This window comes from Hemiscyllium ocellatum, chromosome 11 (assembly GCF_020745735.1).
Source record: "Hemiscyllium ocellatum isolate sHemOce1 chromosome 11, sHemOce1.pat.X.cur, whole genome shotgun sequence".
Taxonomy (NCBI): Eukaryota; Metazoa; Chordata; class Chondrichthyes; order Orectolobiformes; family Hemiscylliidae; genus Hemiscyllium; species Hemiscyllium ocellatum.
The window spans coordinates 40,090,326-40,110,308 of NC_083411.1; the positions used below are offsets into that span (position 1 = coordinate 40,090,326).

Genomic DNA, 19,983 nt, shown 5'->3' on the forward strand with positions numbered 1-19,983 from the left:
TGCCCTGTAATCTATGCAGCATCCTGGTAAACCTCTTCTGCACCCTTTCCAAAGCCTCCACATCCTTCCTGTTATGTGGTGACCAGAATTAAACACCATACTCTAAGTGTGGCCTAATCTAAGTCTTATAATACCTTGTTCAGTGTAAGTGTAGGCTACTTTTCCCTTCCACAGAACAGCCACTTCCAGGTGGGGACTGGTTCTTTGAGTCAAATGAAGTAATTTTTAAAATCAACTTCTTCAGCCACTTTCCCACGGCCGTGACTCAGACAAAAGCTCCCTACAACAATGCCACAAGAGCCTAAACTTGTTTGGATGATTATGCCCTAACCTTAGACTGATTCACATTTTATTCACAACCACAGCATGCACATAAATATATGATTTACTAGTTTAGCACAGGGGTGACCAATTTAAGGCTCTGAGCAAGGAGAATGTGAAGGGTGACTTATTTTAGACAAATATTTGCTATCTGCTGCCTTTGAGGAACTGGAGACAGTGATTCTAAAAAGTAACTGCATAGATAGTTGAAAACTCACTGAGGCTGTCAACAACAACAAGGGGGTGAGACTGACTGGATCACTCCAGGGGGAGACAGTGTGACCTCTTTCTGTGCCACAATTGACTCCTTTGATTGGATGTACAAGGACACCCATATCCCTCTGTCCTGGAGGATTTTAAACTCTCTCACCCTTTCAATCCCAATCTGTTTTCCTATTCTTCCTGCCAAAGTTACATTCCGACATTTTTCTACATTGTACCCCAGCCTCCAAAGCCATTAGCAACATACCTTTGTAGACTTTATTTCAGCAGCAGGTTTATCGCCAATAAATTCACTGTCATCACCAGTGCTTTCATGTTGTGTTTGTTTGGGTGACAACAGATTTTTCGTGAGTTCAGTTGCAGTGTGAGAGTGAGAGGACCACAGAATGATGCACTTTTCTCAGTTACTTGTATCACTGTGCAAACAAACAGCCGAATTCACTCACTCCAAACATGATTTAGGGAGCAGTGGTGTTGCCCTTGTATAAGACAAATTTTCACAGTGAGTAGTTAGGATGTGGAACGTACTCGCTCGAAATGTGGTGGAAGCAAGTTCAAGGGCACTTTTTTGGATGATAATAGTGTGCTTAGATATGGGGAAAAGGCAGGAGGTAGGCCCTGGATAATAGAGCCAGTCATTGCTTGAGGGACTGAATGGCCTCCTTCTGTACCTTAATAATTCTATGATTGCATGTTCCAATGAGTATGTGATTGGGCAATGGGTGATTGGGCAATGGGGGATTGGGAAAGTAGGTGATCAGATGGATGATAGTTTTTAATTCTCACAAACTTAAAGTTTTCTACTGGCTATGAAGCACTTTAACTAAATCTTGGGCTGAAATTATAGTTGAGCTTAGAAGATTATAATGCCTGACCTCTGCCTCCCTGATACAGAAAGGTAGAACCTTTACCTGGAGTAGATTGTATCGTGTTGAATCACAGTAATTCCTCACGCCAATCTCACTGCCTGTGTACCAACCATTAAAGGGTGCGGCTGGGAACTCCAGGCCTCCAATCTCAAGCAGCATGTTAGCAACAGCCGGGAGAGCGTACCATTTCAGATTTAGCTCCGAAAACCATTCATAACTGCAGGCAGGAGAGACAAAGCCAAGTATTGAATCAACAGTCAACAGAACCCAAATACAATTACTCTGGACATATTTGAAGCCTTGATACGTAGGACTGTATCAGACTTACAGATCAATCAGACTAACGTGAAGTTCACCAAGACTATGCCTGACCTATTCCTAACTGAGGTTTGTACAGGCATAGCTGCCAGGTGTAAAATGCATGTGTATTTACCTGTATATCGTTCAGGCATCACGTTCACCTCCACTGGGTTTCTGATCTGAGTTACATCTGAGTTACAACCTACATCTTATCTACTGCAGGTCTCATAGCTACCCTTGGCTTAAAATTCAATGCCAGTGTTAGGCTGAGGGCTCCATCAGCTTTCAAGTCTGAAACAGATCTTCATTCAGCCCCAAACAACACAGCATTGTTCATATCAATGTGGGTTACTCAGGCCCATCTAGGACTCACTTAGAGTCATAGAGATGTACAGCATGGAAACAGACCCTTCGCCCAACTCGTCCATGCCGACATGATATCCTAACCTAATCTAGCCCCATTTGCCAGCACTTTGTCCATATCCTCTAAACTCTTTATATTCATATACCCACCCAGATGCATTTTAAATGCCGTAAATGTACAAACTTTACTCTGGCAGCTGATTCCATATATGCACCACCCTCTCACCCTTAAACCTATGCCCTCTGGGTCTGGACTCCTTTACCTGCTTCACAATTTTATAAACCTCGATAAAGTCACCCTTCAGCCTCCGATGCTCCAGGGAAAGCAGCCACAGTGTATTCAGCCTCTCCCTACAGCTCAGATCCTCCAGCCCTGGCAACATCCTTGTAAATCTTTTCCAAACCCTTTCAAGTTTCACAACATCCTTCCTTTAGGAGGGAGACCAGAATTGCATGCAATATTCCAACAGTGGCCTAACTAATGTCCTGTACAGATGCAACCTGACCTCCCAACTCCTACACTCAATGCTCTCGCCAATAAAGGAAAGCCTTCTTCACTGTCCTATCTACCTGTGCCTCCACTTTCAAGGAGCTATGAACCTGCACTCCAAGGTGTCTTTGCTCAGCAATACTAGCTAGGACCTTACCATTAAGTGTATAAGTCCTGCTAAGATTTGCTTTCCCAAAATGCAGCATCTCGCATTTATCTAAATTAAACTCTATCTGCCAGTCCTCAGCTCATTGGCCCATCTGATCAAGATACTGTTGTAATTTGAGGTAACCTTCTTCGCTGTCCACTACACCTCCAATTTTGGTGTCAGTGCAAACTTACAATGTTCACAACCAAATCATTCATGTAAATGATGAAAAATAGTGCACCTAGCACTGATCCTTGTGGCACTCCACTGGTCACAGATCTCCAGTCTGGAAAGCAACCTCTATCTTCTACCTTCGAGCCAGTTCTGTATCCAAGTGGCTAATTCTTGCTGTAGTCCATGAGCTCTAGAATCTTGCTAACCAGTCTCCCATGGGGAACCTTGTTGAATACCTTACTGAAGTCCAGATAGATCACATTCATGCCCTTCCCTCATCAATCCTCTTACTTACTTCTTCAAAAAACTCAATAAAGTCCCCTGCTCCCGATGCTCTGCTCCAAACAGCATTTGGACAGGTACTCAGGGAGGGCCCTACAGTTAGTCTTTTGAGTGGGCAGAGTAAAGGCAAACGGACTGCAGTCTTAACTTACTGTGGGTGTTGTATGGGAACTTCCAGGATCAGTTCTGGAGGGATTTCGAAGAGCTGAGGAGTTTCACCATTTGCCTGTAAGACTAAGGGCAGCACTGTGAACCGGCTCCTCTTAGGCTTCCAGCCGAGCTGCAGACAAAGCTGGAGATAGAATGGACAAGACAGCAAAATGAGACAAAGAGCAGAGATAATGACACATGGTCAGGAGAAACAGCAAAGCTGTAGCTGCTTTCTCTCAGAGATCAGCAAACCCCCAAATCTTTCTGACCATCACGCCTTAGCCTCAGTTCCCAAGCACTGCTACAACCATGAGCTCATTTCACCCAATTCCCATTCTGTTCAAACTGTCACAGCCCAGTCATAATTCGCAAATGAAACAGTTACAACATTTAAAAGATGTTTGGACAGGCAAACTGAGCAAAATGCAGCTCAGTCAAATTAGTTTAGTTTGAGAAACGTGGTCGGCATGGATAGGTTGGAACAAAGGGTCTGTTTCCATGCCGTATGACTCTGTGTACTCATTGGTGCAAAACTTAATCAAAGACAGTTTACATAGTTTTGGTTGAATATAGGTAATGACCCAAAGGTGAATTTAACTCAGGACCAACTGGAGGTGTATTTCCCATTGTATTTTGAACTGCTCTGCAGCTTGGAAACCAGACTAGGAATGCAGCAGAGAATGATTGGAAAAACAGTGGCTTTTATGGTTAGAGGAACAGATAGGCATTTGCGTGGCCACTGATATGAATCCAAGATGACAGCCTCCTAGATGTTAGGGTAAAGAGTGTTACTGAATAGCTTCAAAGGGATTTGAGGTCAGGAGGGTGTATCAAGACTTTGTCAAGGGAATTGAACAAACACCCAAACAGACAATATTTGCAAGTTGCAGAGTAAAGCTGAGGGGATAAGGCAAAGTGACTTGTTATACACAGCACCAGTACGAAGAAGATGGGTTAAATGGCCTGCATTGATGCTGCAACCATTCTGTGACACTGTGCCCCAGGTCTACACCCAGCTTCTCAGCAGATGTTCTGGACTCTGAATTCAAACAGGAGACAAGAAAAGCCCACCATTTCGAATTTGTTGGAAAGCGTGTGTTTGATTTTTGGGAAGAGGCACCACAAGAAGTGACATATTGTACATCATTACCTCAGTGAACTCAACACTGGCACCATCTCCCATGATTGTACCATCTTCCTGAGTGAACCCTGCATACCGAATGTATTGACTGTTCCATATTCGAAAGTCCCTGTTTCCATCTGAACGCTGAGGGAAGATTGTGATGGCAGATCTACAACAGAGAGTTCAATATAGCAGGTTCAACTAACAGCAATTGGAGAATAGAAGATGTTATGTTTTCTACTTCATTTTGGCTCTGGATATGAAGTGGAGAAGGTCACATTACCTGATATTTCCTTTATTAGTGGAATATTTGATGTGATTGCAGATGTAGGTGAACATCTCTTCCACTGTATTGCAATCCCGAGCATCAAACAACTGTCAGCAAAGAATAAAAACTGAAATCAGCATGAAAGTGAACAATAGATTGCAATAAGCAGCAGGGGGAGGGGGAGTCAGATAGAATGTGAAGGAGACATAGAGAAAGACAGAGAGGCAGAGATAAGCTATAGATCATTGAAAAGAAAAGATGAGTCAGATCTATGCATAGCTCCCTGTATCACAGAGATACAGATATTTTGCAAAGTCATGCCTGACCATGATTGAAGCCCAGGATGGATAATGGAGACTGCCATGCTGGTGTCCCCTGACTGACAGGTGCCCTATGGGCTTCACCAATCCAATTAGATATTCAAACAAGATACAGGTTGCTTGGTATGAATGCTGCTGCCACGTGATACAAGTGGTAGGTTGACAAAACACAGTGATGTCTAAGTGGTATATGCCCTTGACTGAGTATTGTCATACAACTGCATTTCCTGACTATGCAAATTGTCACTGCAGGGCAAGGGATGCATGTTGTTGCCAATTTGGTAGGTGAATACCTACTGGGAGCACAATGGATCAGCCCTGGAATGGAGCTTAGTGGACTCTGTGACTGGGTACTTGTCCCTTTGCAGTAACTACATTGTTGGTTGCCAATGAATCCAGTTAGAGAAGTCTCGGTCTATAGGGTACACTGCCAGTGCAATGATGAGATGGTGGCAATGGCACCCAAAATTCAGGGTGCTCATATCCATATTGTAATGACATGTATGGCTTCTGCTTGTGGATAATAACCTGCTGTGCATATTGAACATGGGAGAGATGGTGGATATTCGGAGCAAACATTAAGATGACTCATCGAGCACTTACTCTGGTTTCTCTGTCAGTTTTTCCTGAAGACAAGTTGGTTCAGTGAGTTTGGTAAAATCATAGGCAGAGTTCATGAGGTGAGTGGGGCCATTAACTCATCTCAGACCTAAATGGTCTACCCCATATCCTTAGATAGTGACCTCTGGTTCTGAACTACCAGCCATCGGAAACATCCCTGTCTAGTCCTGTTAGATTTTCATAGGTTTCTATGACATCTTATTCATTCTTCTAAACTCCGGTGAATATAGTCCGAGCTGACCCAATCTTTCCTTAGGCATCAATCCTGCCATCTTAAGTCTGGTAAACCTTTGCTGCAGTTGGTCCACAGTCAGAATATCCTTTCTCAAATAAGAAGAGCAAAACTGTACACAATACTCCAGGTGTGGTCTCTCCAAGCCCTAAACAATACAGTAAGACATCCCTGGTACTGCATGCCAAGCCTCCTATTATGAACTTACTTTGAATGGCCTCACTGGACTACTCATTCTTACACACCTTTCATTGTAGCCCCTCATGTCACTCAGATCCAGATAAGCTGCCACCCCTTGTCTCCACCAACAGATTGACTGCCATCTTTAAAATGGATAGAGCCAATATAAAAATAACATAAACTTCTTGTATACATCAAAGGAGAAAAAATATATGATTGGAAGAAAGAGCCGGGGATTGTGACTGATTGAATAGATCTCTTAAAGACCATGGACTTGATGGGCTCAATGCCTTCATTGGTGTGGTATCATTTTCATTGCAGTAGCAGAATAAACCTGTCCCATTGAGACAAAACCAATTGCGACAGAGCATGGCCAACAATGAGACAGTCAGGGAGAGTGTGGAGGCAGAGAGAGAGTGAGAGAATGACAGTGTCTGAAAGAGGCAAATATGAACCAGAGAAGGAAAAGAGAAAACGAAAGAGAGACAGTTGGAAATCGAAGAGAATCCAGGATTGAGAGCAAAATGAAGAAGGAGAGGGGGTGTATGCAAGACAAAGGTAAGTATCATTGAGAGAAAAATAAACATGTTAAAAAAAATGATACAGCGAGATAAAGACAGTGTAAGAGAAAGGGAAAGAGACAGAGGCTGGGGGAGAGGGAGTAGCTGGTGTGTGGTCTCTGCACTCTCACCTGTAAGCGACTCCATTGTATTCGGCCCACACACCGCGCTGCATTCCTCCAGGCCAGCTTTGCCCCGAAGATCAACTCATTTGGGGTGAGTTGATAAGTACCAGTCATATCTATCTCCCTCTGTAGCTCCATTAAGCGTTGACTGTGTGCTGGCGTTCCTGCTCTGTGACAGAGAATGGCAGAGCCCAGCTCACTTTTTGAACATTAAGCAGGGAGCTGAAATATCTCCTACACACTCTCCTCAGTCAAAATACCCTTCAATCCCACCCACTTTCTGCCTGAGTATAGCCAACCCGCACTCAAGCACAAAACTGTCTCTGCTGAGACCCATCTTCACCCAACCCTCCCTCTGAGCTCGGGCTCTGACGCACACTCCACTATTATTTAGTGTACCTTTTCATGGTTGTGTAGTATTGTTCGAGGAAATGTGTCGCTCGGTGTAGCAGTTGTTCCTTGGACTGGGTTGGAGCTTCAGGCTTGTGCACAAGCTCTTTGGGGAACATGACAGAGCCCAGGCACCGTGTCTCTGAACATGGGGTTGGCTGGAGTAAAGCAGACAACAATAAATGGTCACAAGCCAAACACATTCACCATTAACACTACCTGACTGAGAGAACTTGGAAGTTGGAGCATCCTCAGGGTGAGGAAAGGCTGGACAGACAATTGGCATTGAGATCGTTGTTGAAAAGTGCAGCTGAGAAGAGGTTTGGTCAGGTGGATAGAAAGGACACTGGGGGGTGAGAGAGGAGTGTCCAGAGGCTGGAGTCTGGCATTATTGTACTGCAAAAGAAAATTTACTGTAGTAAGGAAAATATTAATAGTATTTAAGAAATCTCTTACTATGCCTTCATCTTGCCACAAGGGAGAAAAGGGAGAGCAAGATCATATGATGTTACATCACTTCCTACAAAGAGGTTTACCGTGACTTCACATATCGAAGTGAGGAATTACTCATTATACTACATCTTGCCTCAACTCCTGTCCCCATTATACTACAAATTCTGCCAAAGCTGATCTGTATGGACTTCAGTAAGGTGTTCAATAAGTTCCTTGTGATAGACTGGTTAGCAAAGTTAAATCACATGGAATGCAGAGGGAATTAGCCATTTGGATACAGAACTGGCTTAAAGGTAAAGGTGGTAGTGCAGGGTTGCTTTTCAGACTGGAAACCTGAGGCCAACAGTGTGCCGTAAGGATTGGTTTTGGGTCCACTGCTTTTCGCCATTGAAATAAATGATTTGGACATGATCATAGGAGGAATGGTTAGGAAGTTTGCAGATTACCCCAAAATTGGAGGCTTGGTGGACAGCAAAAAAGGTTACCTCAGTGTACATCAGGACCTTGATAAGGTGAGCTGAGGAGTGGCAGATGGAATTTAATTTAGATAACTGTGAGCTGCTGCATTTTGGAAAGGCAAATCAGGGCAGGACTTATGCACTTAATGGTAAGGTTCTAAGGACTATTTCTGAATAAAAATCTTGGAGTGTGGGTTCATAGTTCTTTGAATTTGAACTACCAGGTACATAGGATAGTGAAGAAGGCTTTCAGTAAGCTTACCTTCATGTGTCAGTGCACTGAGTATAGGAGTTGGGAGGTCATGTTGTGGCTGTAGAGGACATGAGTTAGATCATTTTTGGAATGGTGCATTCAAATCTGGTCCTTTTATAGGAAAGTTCTTGTAAAGCTTGACAGGGTTCAGAAAAAAATTGCAGGGATGTTGCCTTGGTTGGAGGTTTGATCTATAGGGAGAGGCTGAATAGGCTGGGACTATTTTCCCTGGAGTGTCAGAGGCTAAGGGTTTACCTTATACAGGTTTATAACATCATAAGGGGAATGGATTGGATGAATAGCCAAGGTTTTTTTCCCCAGGGTGGGGCGGTCCAGAACTAGACAGCATAGTTTTAAGGTGAGAGGGGAAAGATTCAAAAGGGGCAACGTTTTACACAAAGGGTGGTGCACGTATGGGATGAGCTGTCAGAGGAAGTGGTGGAAGCTGGTACAATTACAACATTTAAAAGGCATCTGGATGGGTACTTGAATAGGAAGAGTTTAGAGGGTAATGGGCCAAGTGCTGGCAAATGGGAGGAGAATAATTTAGGATCTGGTCAGCATGGATGAGTTGGACCGAAGGTTCTGTTTCCATGCTGTACACCTCTATGACTCGATGTAAACTACATCAGCTGAACTTTCCTCATTCACACACGCATCATATTTTGAAGATTTAAAATTTGTGTCAGAGCCTCAGTAATTCCCTGCCTCGCCTCACACTGCAGCCTGAGCCAAGGAATTTGCCTGTTTTTAACTCTGAAAGATCCTCTAATACCTCCCCATTCCCTCAGTCAAACTGTGCAAGTTCCTCACAGTCTATGTTCTCTTTTTCCCAGAATGACTACCAAAGCAAAGTATTCATTCAACCCCTTCCAATATCCTGCAGTTGAATAAACAGTTGTCTCACTGGCCCCTAACAGCCCCTACGTTTCCCTGGGTTAACCTCTTCCTTTTAATATTTATAAAATAACATAGGATTCTTTGTCCTTTTTCATGCCCCTTTTTGTTTAATTTTCCAACTGCTTCCTTAAATTCCCTCCTTCACTTTCTGTATTCCTTGAGGGCCACAACTGAATTGTTCCCTTTGGTCTTGTTAAAGGCCCTATTCTTCTGCCATATCCAATCCTGAATTGTCCCAGACGTCAAGAGTTCTCTGGAGTTATTGCTCCTACATTTCCCTCTTAAGAGTACATGTTGGACCTGCACTCTCCTCAGCTCGTTTTCGAATGCTTCCCACATTGCTCCTCAGGAGACTTACAATGCAACAGGCAGTTCCCAGTCTACTGAGGGCAGATCCTACCTTATTTTAATAAAATCTGCCTTCACACAAACCAAAGCTGTCTTTGGCAGGCCATCATTTTCCTTGCTGCAAAAAATGCTCCCCCACTGCCATGCTGAACACTTGTCCAGTTTCTTTCCCCAGAATCAGATCCAGCACTGTGCCGTTCCTACTTGCACTTTGTACATATTGACGCAAAAACTCCCCTGGATACATTTCAAGAAATCTGCTCCGTCTTAACTGTTAACATGATAACTATCCCAATTCATGTTGGGAAAATTGAAATCCCCTTGTATAATTATTACTCTTACACACCGAGAACATAGAATATAGAACTGCAGAGCACAAGAACGGGCCCTTCAGCCCACGATTTTGTGCCAAATGTTGCATCAGAATAAAAGGATTCCGAGAGTTCGGATTTATGACTATTTGGAAAACATAGCTTGGTTAAAGATAGTCAACATGGCTTTGTGAAGAGGAGGTCATGCCTCACAAGCCTTATACAGTTCTTTGAGGTTGTGACGAGACAAGTTGACAAGTTGTTTTGGTGTAGGTGGGTTTCAGTAGGGCATTTGATGAGGATTCAGAAAGTTAGGAGGTACGGGATACAGGGAAATTTGGCTGTCTAGATACAGAATTGGCTGACAAAAAGAAGACAGCAAGTGGCAGTGGATGAAAAGTATTCCGCCTGGAGGTCAGTGACCAATGGTGTCCCGCAGGGATCTGTTTGTGGACCTCTGTGCTTTGTAGGTTATATGAATGACTTTGATGAAGAAGTGGAAGGATGGGTTAGTAAGTTTTCCGATGACATAAAGTCTGTAGATAGTCTCGAGGGCTGTCGCAGGCTACAACAAGACACTGACAGGATGCAGTGCTGGGCTAAGTGGCAGATGGAGTTCAACTTGTTTAAATGTGAAGTGTTTCATTTTGGAAGTCAAATGCTGAATACAGGGTTAAAGTTAAGATTCTTGGCAGGGTGGAATAACAGTGGGATTTTAGGATCCATGTACATAGATCCCTCAAAGTTGCCACTCAAATTGATAGGGTTGTTTTGGCTTTTATTAACGGGGAATTGAGTTTAAGAGCCACGAGGTTTTGCTGCAACTCTATAAAAACCTGGTTAGACCGCACTTGAAATATTGTATCCAGTTCTTATCACCTCATTATGGGAAGGATGTAGATACTTTGGAGAGGGTGCAGAGGAGATTTACCAAGATGCTGCCTGGATTGGAGGGCTTGTCTTATGAAGAGACGTTGAGTGAGCTGGGGCTTTTCACACTGGAGAGAAGAAGGAACAGAGGTGACTTGATCGAGGTGTACAAGATAATGAGAGGCACAGATAGTATAGATAGCCAGAGATTTTTCCCCAGGGCAGAAATGGCTGTCACGGGGGTGGGGGGAGGGGGTCATAAATTTAAGGTGATTGGAGGAAGGTTCGGGGAGATGACAGAGGTACGTTCTTTACACAGAGAGTGGTGGATCCGTGGAATGCACCGGCAGCAGTGGTAGTAGAGTCAGAGACATTGGGGACATTTAAGCGACTGCTGGAAAAGCGCATGAACAGCAGTAAATTGAGGGGTGTGTAGGTTAGGCTGATCTTAAGATTAAGATAAATGGTCAGCGCAACATCATGGGCTGAAGGGCCTGTACTGTGCTGTATTGATCTACGTTCTATGTTCTAAACTAATCCTTTGTGCCTGGCCTTGATCCATATCCCTTCAGTCCTTTCATATTCATGTGCTTATCTAAGTCTTTTAAATGCCCCTATCGTATCTACCTCCACTAGTGGCATTCCAGACTCCTGCCACTCTGTGTAAAATACTTGTCCTTCACATCTCCTGTGAACTTTCACCATCTCACCTTAGTGTTAGAAATTTTAACTCTGGACAAAAGATTCCAACCTTTAACCCTATCTATGCATCTCATAATTTTATCGACTTCTCGCAAGTTTCCCGGCAGCCTCTGCCATTGCTGAGAAAATAACCCCAGTTTTTCTAACCTCTCCTTATAGCTCATTACCTCTAATCCAGGTAGCATTTTGGTAAACATCTTCTGCACCCTCTCCAAAGCCTCCATATCCTTCTTATGATGACCAGAATTGAACACAGTACTCTAGGTGTGGCCTAACCAAAATCTTACAAAGCTGCAACACCTTGCACTCAAATCCTCGACCAACAAAAACAAGCTTGCTATGCACCTTCTTTGCCACCCTATCTACTTGCATGGCCACTTCCAGGGAGCTATGGATTTGCACCTCAAGATATCTCTGTACATCAATGTTGTTCAGGGTCCTGCCATTAAATGTATACTTTCCTTAATATTTGATCTCCCAAAATGCAGCACCTCATACTTACCTGGATTAAACTCCATCTGCCATGTCTCTGCCCATATCTGCAATTGATTTATATCCTGTAGTATTTTTTAACAAGCTTCTACACCATCCACAATTCCATCAATCTTTGTACCGTCTGCTAACTTACTAACCTACCCATCTACATTTTCATCCTAATCATTTGTGTATATCATAAAAAGGAGGTCCTCATATGGATTCCTGCAAAACACCGCTAGTCACAAAACTCCAGCGAGAAAAATACCTTTACACCAATATCCTCTGCCTTCTATGGGCAAACCAATTCTGAATCCACGTGGCCAAGTCACCCTGGATCCTAAGTATCTTAATCTTCTGGATGAGCCTACCATGAGGGACCTTACCAAAAGCCCTGCTAAAATCCATGTAGACAACATTCACTGTTCTACCATCATCAATCATCTTCATCACCACCTGGAAAAATTCAATCAACTTATTAAGACATGACCTACACTGCAGAAAGCCCACACTGACTGTCCCTAATCAGGCCATACTTTTCCAAATGCACGTAAATCCTATCCTTAAGAATTCTCTCTAACAGCTTCCCAAACACTGATGTGAGACTTTCCAGTCTATACTCTCCTGGATTATTCCTATTTCCCTTCTTGAACAGAGGAACAAGTTCCCTCCTGTGTCCTTGAGTGATCCTACCTTCTCCCTAGTTGTTTTTTTGTTTTTAATGTATCCGTAGGATGCCTTTGGATTCTCTTTAACCCTACTGGCTGAGGTAATTTCATGGCCCATTCTTGCTCTATTAACTCCCTGCTTGAGTTCTTTCCTATTTTCTTTATATTTGTAACGTGGCCTGTCGATTTTAGCTACTAGATTTTATACGTGCTTCTTTTAAGTTTTGACTAAATTCACAACCTCCCTCATTATTCAAGACGTCTTTTATTTTGCCACCCTATTCCTTCCTCCTGAATGCTGATCAGTAGGTCTTTAAACAACTCCCACGCTTCAATTGTGAACTTGCCTAATAACAACTGCTCCAAAGCAATACTCCCTAGCTCTTGTCTATTACTGATGCAATTTGCCCTCCCCCAATTTGGTACCCTCCCACACTTATCCTTATTCATAGCTATCTGAATACTTGTGGAATTGTGATCACTGTTTCTAAAATGCTCTCCCACAGAAAGGTCAGTCATCTGGCCAGGCTCATTAGCCAGTACAAGGTCCAGTATGGCCTTTAGTTGAAACATCCATGTACTGTTTCAAGAAACCTGCTTGGATGCACTTAACAAATTTAGCCCCATCTGAGCCTCTTACTCGAAGGGAGTTCCAGTAATTATTCAGGAAGTTAAAGACTCACTATAATGACTCTGTTTTTATTGCATCTTTCCATAACCTGCATAGATATTTGTTCCTGAATGTCTTGAAGGTTGTTGGCAAGCCTATAGTGATTACACCAATCTTGGTTTTGAGCTCTACCCATATTAGCTCTGTGGATGAGCCTTCCAGTATGTCCTCTCTGGATACAGATGTGACATTGTCCCTGATTAGTAATGCACCTCTTCCACCTCTTTTATCTTAATCTCTATCTCATCTAAAACAACAAAACACTTGAATGTTGAGCAGCCAGTCATGAACCTCTCTCCACCAAGGCTCTATAGTGGCCACCTCATCATTTTCTCATTTGGTCAAGGCTCGAAGCTCATCTGCCTTACCTACAACACTCCTTGTGGTAAAATAAATGCACTTCAGCCCATTAGTACTATTGTGTTCATTTACCTGTTTCTGCTTTCTTGATTTACTGGTCCTAACATATACCTTCCCCCTCAATCCTTCTACTTGCTGACCTGCTGCTGTTGTTCCCAGTCCTCTACCACTCTCGTAGCACTAATGAACATCCCTGCGAGGATATTGGTTTCCCTCCAGCTTAGGTGCAAACCATCCTTCTTGAACAGGTCACCCCTGCCCCAGAAGAAGTCCCAATGTTCCAAGAACCTGAAACCCTGTCCCTGTATCAGCTCTTTAGCAATGCATTCATTATCTTTCTGTCCCTTCTCTCACTAGCACGTGGGGCTGGCAGTAACCAGAGATTACTGCCCTTGAGGTCCTTTTCAGTCTCATTCCTAACTCCCTGTACTCATTCCGCAGGACCTCATCGCCCTTTCTATCTACAGTGTGGGTACCAATGTTCACAACGACCTTTGGCTGTTCACCCTCTCGCTTAAGAATTTATGCAACCACTCAGAGATATCCTTCACTCTGGCACCAGGGAGACAAGACACCATCCTGGAGTCTCCAATGCAGTACCAGAAATGTCTAGCCAGTGAGTCTCCGACTACAATCGCTAATTTGGATTTTGCTTGACCCTGCTTGACTGTGAGGCAAGTTGTGGTGCCACAGGCCTGGCTGCTGCTGTTATACTCTCCTGAAAGGCTATCCCCCACAACTTTATTCAAAACTGTATGCCTGTTAGAAAGGGATGCCTGATAGCCATCGGAGACTCCTGCAGTACCTGCCTGTCCCTCCTGGTGGTCACCCTTTGTGAACTATCTACATATTTGCTCCTCTATTTCCTGCTGAGTTTTTGAGGGCCTTTAAGACATTCCAGAAAAGTAGTTCCCCCCTTAACATTCCTATGTTCTACCCCCAAAACCTCATTTTAGGGCCCTTCCAAGATATTTCGCTCCTTCTTGTAATAATTGACTCCTTAATTAATAGTAGTAGACAAGCACCCTTTTTGCACCCTCCTCTGTTTCGCCTAAAGATCCTGCCAGTGCAGCCCTTCCCTCAAACATGTTTCTGTGACGGCAACAATATCATGCACCCATGTGTCGATCCACACTATTAACTTCTAGTATTAAAGTGAAGACCTTCCAGCCTTACCGTACTCTCTTGACACGTGACTCATTCTGACTTCCTTCCTTTGCTGCAGCGTGCTGTGTTTCAGCTTGATTAATATTCTATGTCCCTTATTCTAGCCTAGACTAAGTTAAACTCTTCCCAACAGCATTAATAAACCAATTTGTGAGAAACTTAGTCCCAATGTGGTGCAGGTGCAGACCATCCCATTAGTACATGTTCCACCTTGCCCAAAAAAACAGTCCCAGTAATCCAGGAATCTAAAACTCTTCCTTTTGCACCAACTCTTCAGCCATGTATTCATCTGTCCTATTTTTCTATTTCTAAACTTGCTAGCATGTGACACCGGGAGTAACCATTGAGGTTCTGCTTTTTAATCTACTGCCTAACTCCCTGAATTCTTGATGCAAGATGTCTTTCTTCACTTTTCCTACATCATTAGAGACAACACAACCTCTAACTCATCACCATTCAGGATGTCCTGCAGCCATACAGTGGCATCCCTGACCCTGGCATCATCCTGGAATCGCATCTTCGGCTGCAGAAATGCTTGTCTGCTCCCCTGTCTAAAGACTCCCATATCACTATTGCCCTTCTTTTCTTCTTGCTAGTTATCCTTTAACACAGCACTCTCTCACTTGAGCACATTATTCAGCAGACTCTGGGAATAACACAAATGTTACAGTTTAAGTGTAGCTAAAAATGACACTTTTAGTTAAAGCATTTCATCTTGCACTCAGGGTGAGAACAAAGGACTATACAGCACAAAACAGGCCCTTCCACTGTTACTCTCTGTCTTCTATGACTAACTCTGTTCTGTATCCATCTTACCAGCTGACCATGGATTTCATGTGACTTCACCTTTTGTATCAGCCTGCAATGATGGAAGGCCTTGCTGGGGTTTATATACTGCCTTGCCTTCATCAGTTATCTTTGTCACTTCCTCAAAAAACTCAATCAATTTTGTGAGACATGACCTTCCCCACACAAAGCAATGCCGCCTAGTCTAACAAGTCCATAGTTTTCCAAACATGTGTAAATCCTAACTCTAGGAATCTTCTCCAATAATTTTCCTACTGCAAACATAAGGCTTGCTGGCCTATAAATTTCTGGATTGTCCCTGTTGCCTTTCTTAAATAAAGAAACAACATTCGCTGTTCTCCAGTCCTCTCTGACCTATATAAAGCAGATACAAAATTTTATACAAGGCCCCAGACACCGTCTGCCTTCCTCAGCATTCTGGGATAGATCCCATCAGGTCCTGAGGACTTATCTATCTTAATGCTATTTAAATCACCACACCTCCTTCTCTTATACATTGATGTGCCCAAGAATATTAACGTATCTCTCCCAAGACTCACCATCCACCATGTCCAGTCTCCTTCATGAATATCAATGCAAATAATTCATTCAGGGCTGCATCCACTTCTTCTGGATCCACATATTAAATTCCCTCCTTTGACCTTGAATCGACCTTTTTTTTAACTACTTGCTTGCTCCCTTTTGTATGTGTAAAATGGCTTGGAATTTCCCACAGTAGACAAACAGGAAGCTGCATGAACACAGCAAGCCAAGCAGCATCAGGAGGTAGAGAAGTCACAGTTTTGGGTATAACACTTCTCCAGATTTCTGATGTTGCCTGGCTTGTTGTGTTCTTCCTGTTTGTCTACTTTGGATTCCAGCATCTGCACTTTTGTTGTCTCTAATCTGGGATTTTCCATAATCCTATTTGCCATAGCCCCTTTAAGCCCTTCAAATTCCTTGTTTGATTTCTTTCCTGCTACCTTTGTATTTTTTGAGGGCTCTGGTCTGTCTTCAGTTCCTTAAACCTTATGTATGCTTCCTGTTTATTTTTGATTAAGATCTTAATTTCTTTTCATCAAAGTTTCCTGAATCTTGCCATTGTTATCTTCCATTTTCACAGGAATATGCTAAAGAATTAGCCTATAAAAGATCCCTACATGGCAGATGTGAATTTACCCTCATACAGCTACCCCAAGTCTACATTTCCCAGTTTCCTTCTCATTTTATTGTAGCTAGCTATCCGCCAACTTCCACCCAAGGACTACTCTTATCCTTTTCCATAAGTAACTTAAAATTCGCAGAATTATATTCACTGTTTCTCCCCCACTGAAATTTCGAGCACATGGCTGGACTCATTCCCCAATTCTAGGTCTAGCATGGCCCCCTCCCTTGTTGGACTACTTACATTTTGTTTCAAAAAAACTGTCCTGGACACACCTAACAAATTGTCCCTCATCCAAGGTCATGCACTAAACAAGATTTAGTCAGTGTAGGGACTGACTACACTCTCCAAAGTATAGACCACCACATCAACACTGTTGTTTTTACATTTTCCCATAATCTGTCCACATATCTGTTCTCTATCACCTGCCAGTTGTTGGGAGGCTTGCAGTACAATCCCGTCAAAATGATTGTACACTTCCTGTTCCCGAGCTTATACAGAACTAGAGGGCATAGGTTTAGGGTGAGAGGAGAAAGATGTAAAAGAGACCCAAGGGGCAACATTTTCAGGCAGAGGGTGGTACATGTACGGAGCTGCCAGAGGAAGTGGTGGAGACTGGTACAATTGCAACATTTAAGAGCCATTTGGATGGGTATATGAATAGGAAGGGTTTCGAAGGATATGGGCCGGGTGCTGGCAAGTGGGACTAGATTGGATTGAGATATCTGGTCAGCATGGACAGGTTGGACCAAAGGGTCTGTTTCTATGCTGTACATCTCTATTGCCCTATAAGTAAACAAATAAATATATGAGTTTGACTCTATCCCAGCAAACCAAAATGTGGAGATACCAGTGTTGGACGGGGCTGGACAAAGGTAGAAGTCACACAACATCTGGTTATAGTTCATCAGGTTTGTTTACAATCATGAGCTTTCAGAGCAAGGCGAACCAAAGGCATTTCTTGTCCATACAAGATTATATTTATACATTGAGGCACAACAAGGTCCAATGACTGAACAGACTCAATTTAACTTCAGTAGAAAGACGTCAGACAATGGTCTTTCCGCACTGCACCTTGGCTATAGCTGCCCCAAGTTTTAGTACGTCATTCAGCAAATAGTCCTGGACCTTGGAATGTGCCAGTCTACAACACTCGGTTGAGGTCAACTCCTTGGTCTGGAAGATCAACAGGTTTCAGGCATACCAAAGAGCATCTTTCACCAAGTTGGATGATCCTCCAGATGCAGCTGGTGTTAGTCTTGTAATGCATGCTAGGGAACAGTTTGTAGAGCACAGAGCTGCTCGGGACAAACCTTGACAAAAACCATTACACCTTTCTTCAGACTTCCTTTGCAATATATGACAGTCTCAACTCTCCCACAGCTACTTCAAGGGCTGTGTGCAGTGGCACAGACTAAACAGGCTTACGTGAAGGATCTTACAGGTCACCAAATGCTCACCACCAGCCAAACAATGTCTTGGTACTTTTTAGAAAGTTCTGGTGAAGAGACATTCTGCCTAATGACTTTGACAGTCTGCTCAGGGAACCATGTAGTAAGATCCACTCTCCCCTTTTACTTCAGAGTCTCAAGGACACTACATTCTGACCACTTCCTGATGGACTTGTGATCAAAGGTGTTTTTCTTCCCAAATTTCTCTACAAAGGATGGGTGATATGGAATGGTCCAGCTACTTAGAGCAATTCCATGGCAACAAGGTCAGTTCCGTCCTTTCCAACACTGGGGACAGGTAGAACTTCAGTATGTATTGACACTTCGTTTTTGCATACTGAGGTCTACCTACAGCTTGATGCAGTCACACACAGGTAGTCAACAAGGTAAGTGCATACTTCACCTTGCCCCCTCCATATCGAGCATTCTGTGTATGGAGTCCAATCACCATCCATTTTAGAGCTCCAGATAAATTGGAAAATGGCTTGGGTGACTGAAACAACACAGTTTGAGGGACGGGCCAGACCTGCACCACATACAACAGAGAGAGTACGTCACACCCAATGACCAGGGTTTTACCCGCAATGGAGAGGGAATAGTGCTGTCAAAAGACCAGATTTTGCATCACTTTAGCAATGTGATCCTCCCAAGGTTTTGCATACCTCTCCGAACCACATTCCCAACAGGTAATCTGTCCTGACAGTGAAAGGGATGAAGGATCGGTTGGTCAGTTCCTAAAGAACATGGTCTCGCTCTTGCCTCAATTTACCTGGCTCCCAAGGGCCAGTTTGAACTGTCTGTGTATGGACAGCAGATCTGAGCAGAAAACGGCAACATCATCCAGACATAGATGGTAGTTTGACATGTAGGTCTCCATTGCCTTGAATAGTAACCCCTCTCAGGCCCGCATCTTTCCTGATAGATTCAGCAAAGGGCTCTGTACAACACACAAACAAGGTAGGAGAGAGTGAGCAGCCCTGCCTGACTCCAGATCTGATCAGTAATCTTTCTGATTCCCATCTATTAAGTCAGGCTGCATGAATGATGTACAGATTCCCTCACCAAAGACCACTTTGGACAGTGTGGGCGGCACGGTGGCACAGTGGTTAGCACTGCTGCCTTACAGCGCCAGAGACCCGGGTTCAATTCCCACCTCTATGGACTGCGATTGACTGTGTGGAGTTTGCAAATTCTGCGTGGGTTTCCCCCGGGTGCTCCATGCTAAATCGTGTTAGGTAAGGGGTAAATGTAGGAGTATGAGTGGGTAGCGCTTCGGCGGGTCGGTGTGGACTTGTTGGGCCGAATGGCCTGTTTCCACACTGTAAGTCATCTAAACCAACCATGTACATGTGGGATTGCCTGTCAAAGGCCTTCTCCTGGTCCAGGCTGATAAGGCAGTGCTGCATGAAGGTGATCATATCTTTGAGGAGTGGAGGCTCTCACAGCTCGTCCTGCCTGGTACAGCATAGATTTGGTTGGGGTGAACACTGGAGATGACCTTAGATCGGATTTAGTAGTCTGCAGTCATCAATGAGATTGGTTACCAGTTTCTAATTTCTCTCTCTCCCCTTCCGCTTGGAGATAAGCGTGGTGATACTTTTCCTAATGAATCAGCACAAGGTACCTGAAAGAAGCATTCTTTCATACACCTCCAGTAGGTCCTGGCCAATCATGACCCACAGAGTCAAATACAACTTGGCTGGTAAGCTGCTCCTTCCAGGAGTTTTATTCTTTTCTAAAGACTCGAAGGCCTTCATCAACCTCATCAGAAACTGGTCCAGCCTCTCCCAAACGTAGGATCTCCATGAG

General features: G+C 43.7%; 1 protein-coding gene across 2 annotated transcripts in view; it reads right to left on the reverse strand.

Moving 5' to 3' along the window:
- The window catches only part of LOC132820423 (nitric oxide synthase 1-like), a 108,663-nt gene that overhangs the window by 60,137 nt on the left and 28,543 nt on the right, over positions 1-19,983 (reverse strand). For both annotated transcript variants that reach the window (XM_060832542.1, XM_060832543.1), the window contains exons 3-8: positions 7,148-7,296; positions 6,755-6,917; positions 4,726-4,817; positions 4,470-4,611; positions 3,322-3,461; positions 1,455-1,629 (exon numbers count right to left, since the gene is read on the reverse strand). In XM_060832542.1, coding sequence (XP_060688525.1) covers positions 1,455-1,629; positions 3,322-3,461; positions 4,470-4,611; positions 4,726-4,817; positions 6,755-6,917; positions 7,148-7,296 — 861 coding nt within the window. The remainder of the gene's footprint in view (positions 1-1,454; positions 1,630-3,321; positions 3,462-4,469; positions 4,612-4,725; positions 4,818-6,754; positions 6,918-7,147; positions 7,297-19,983) is intronic.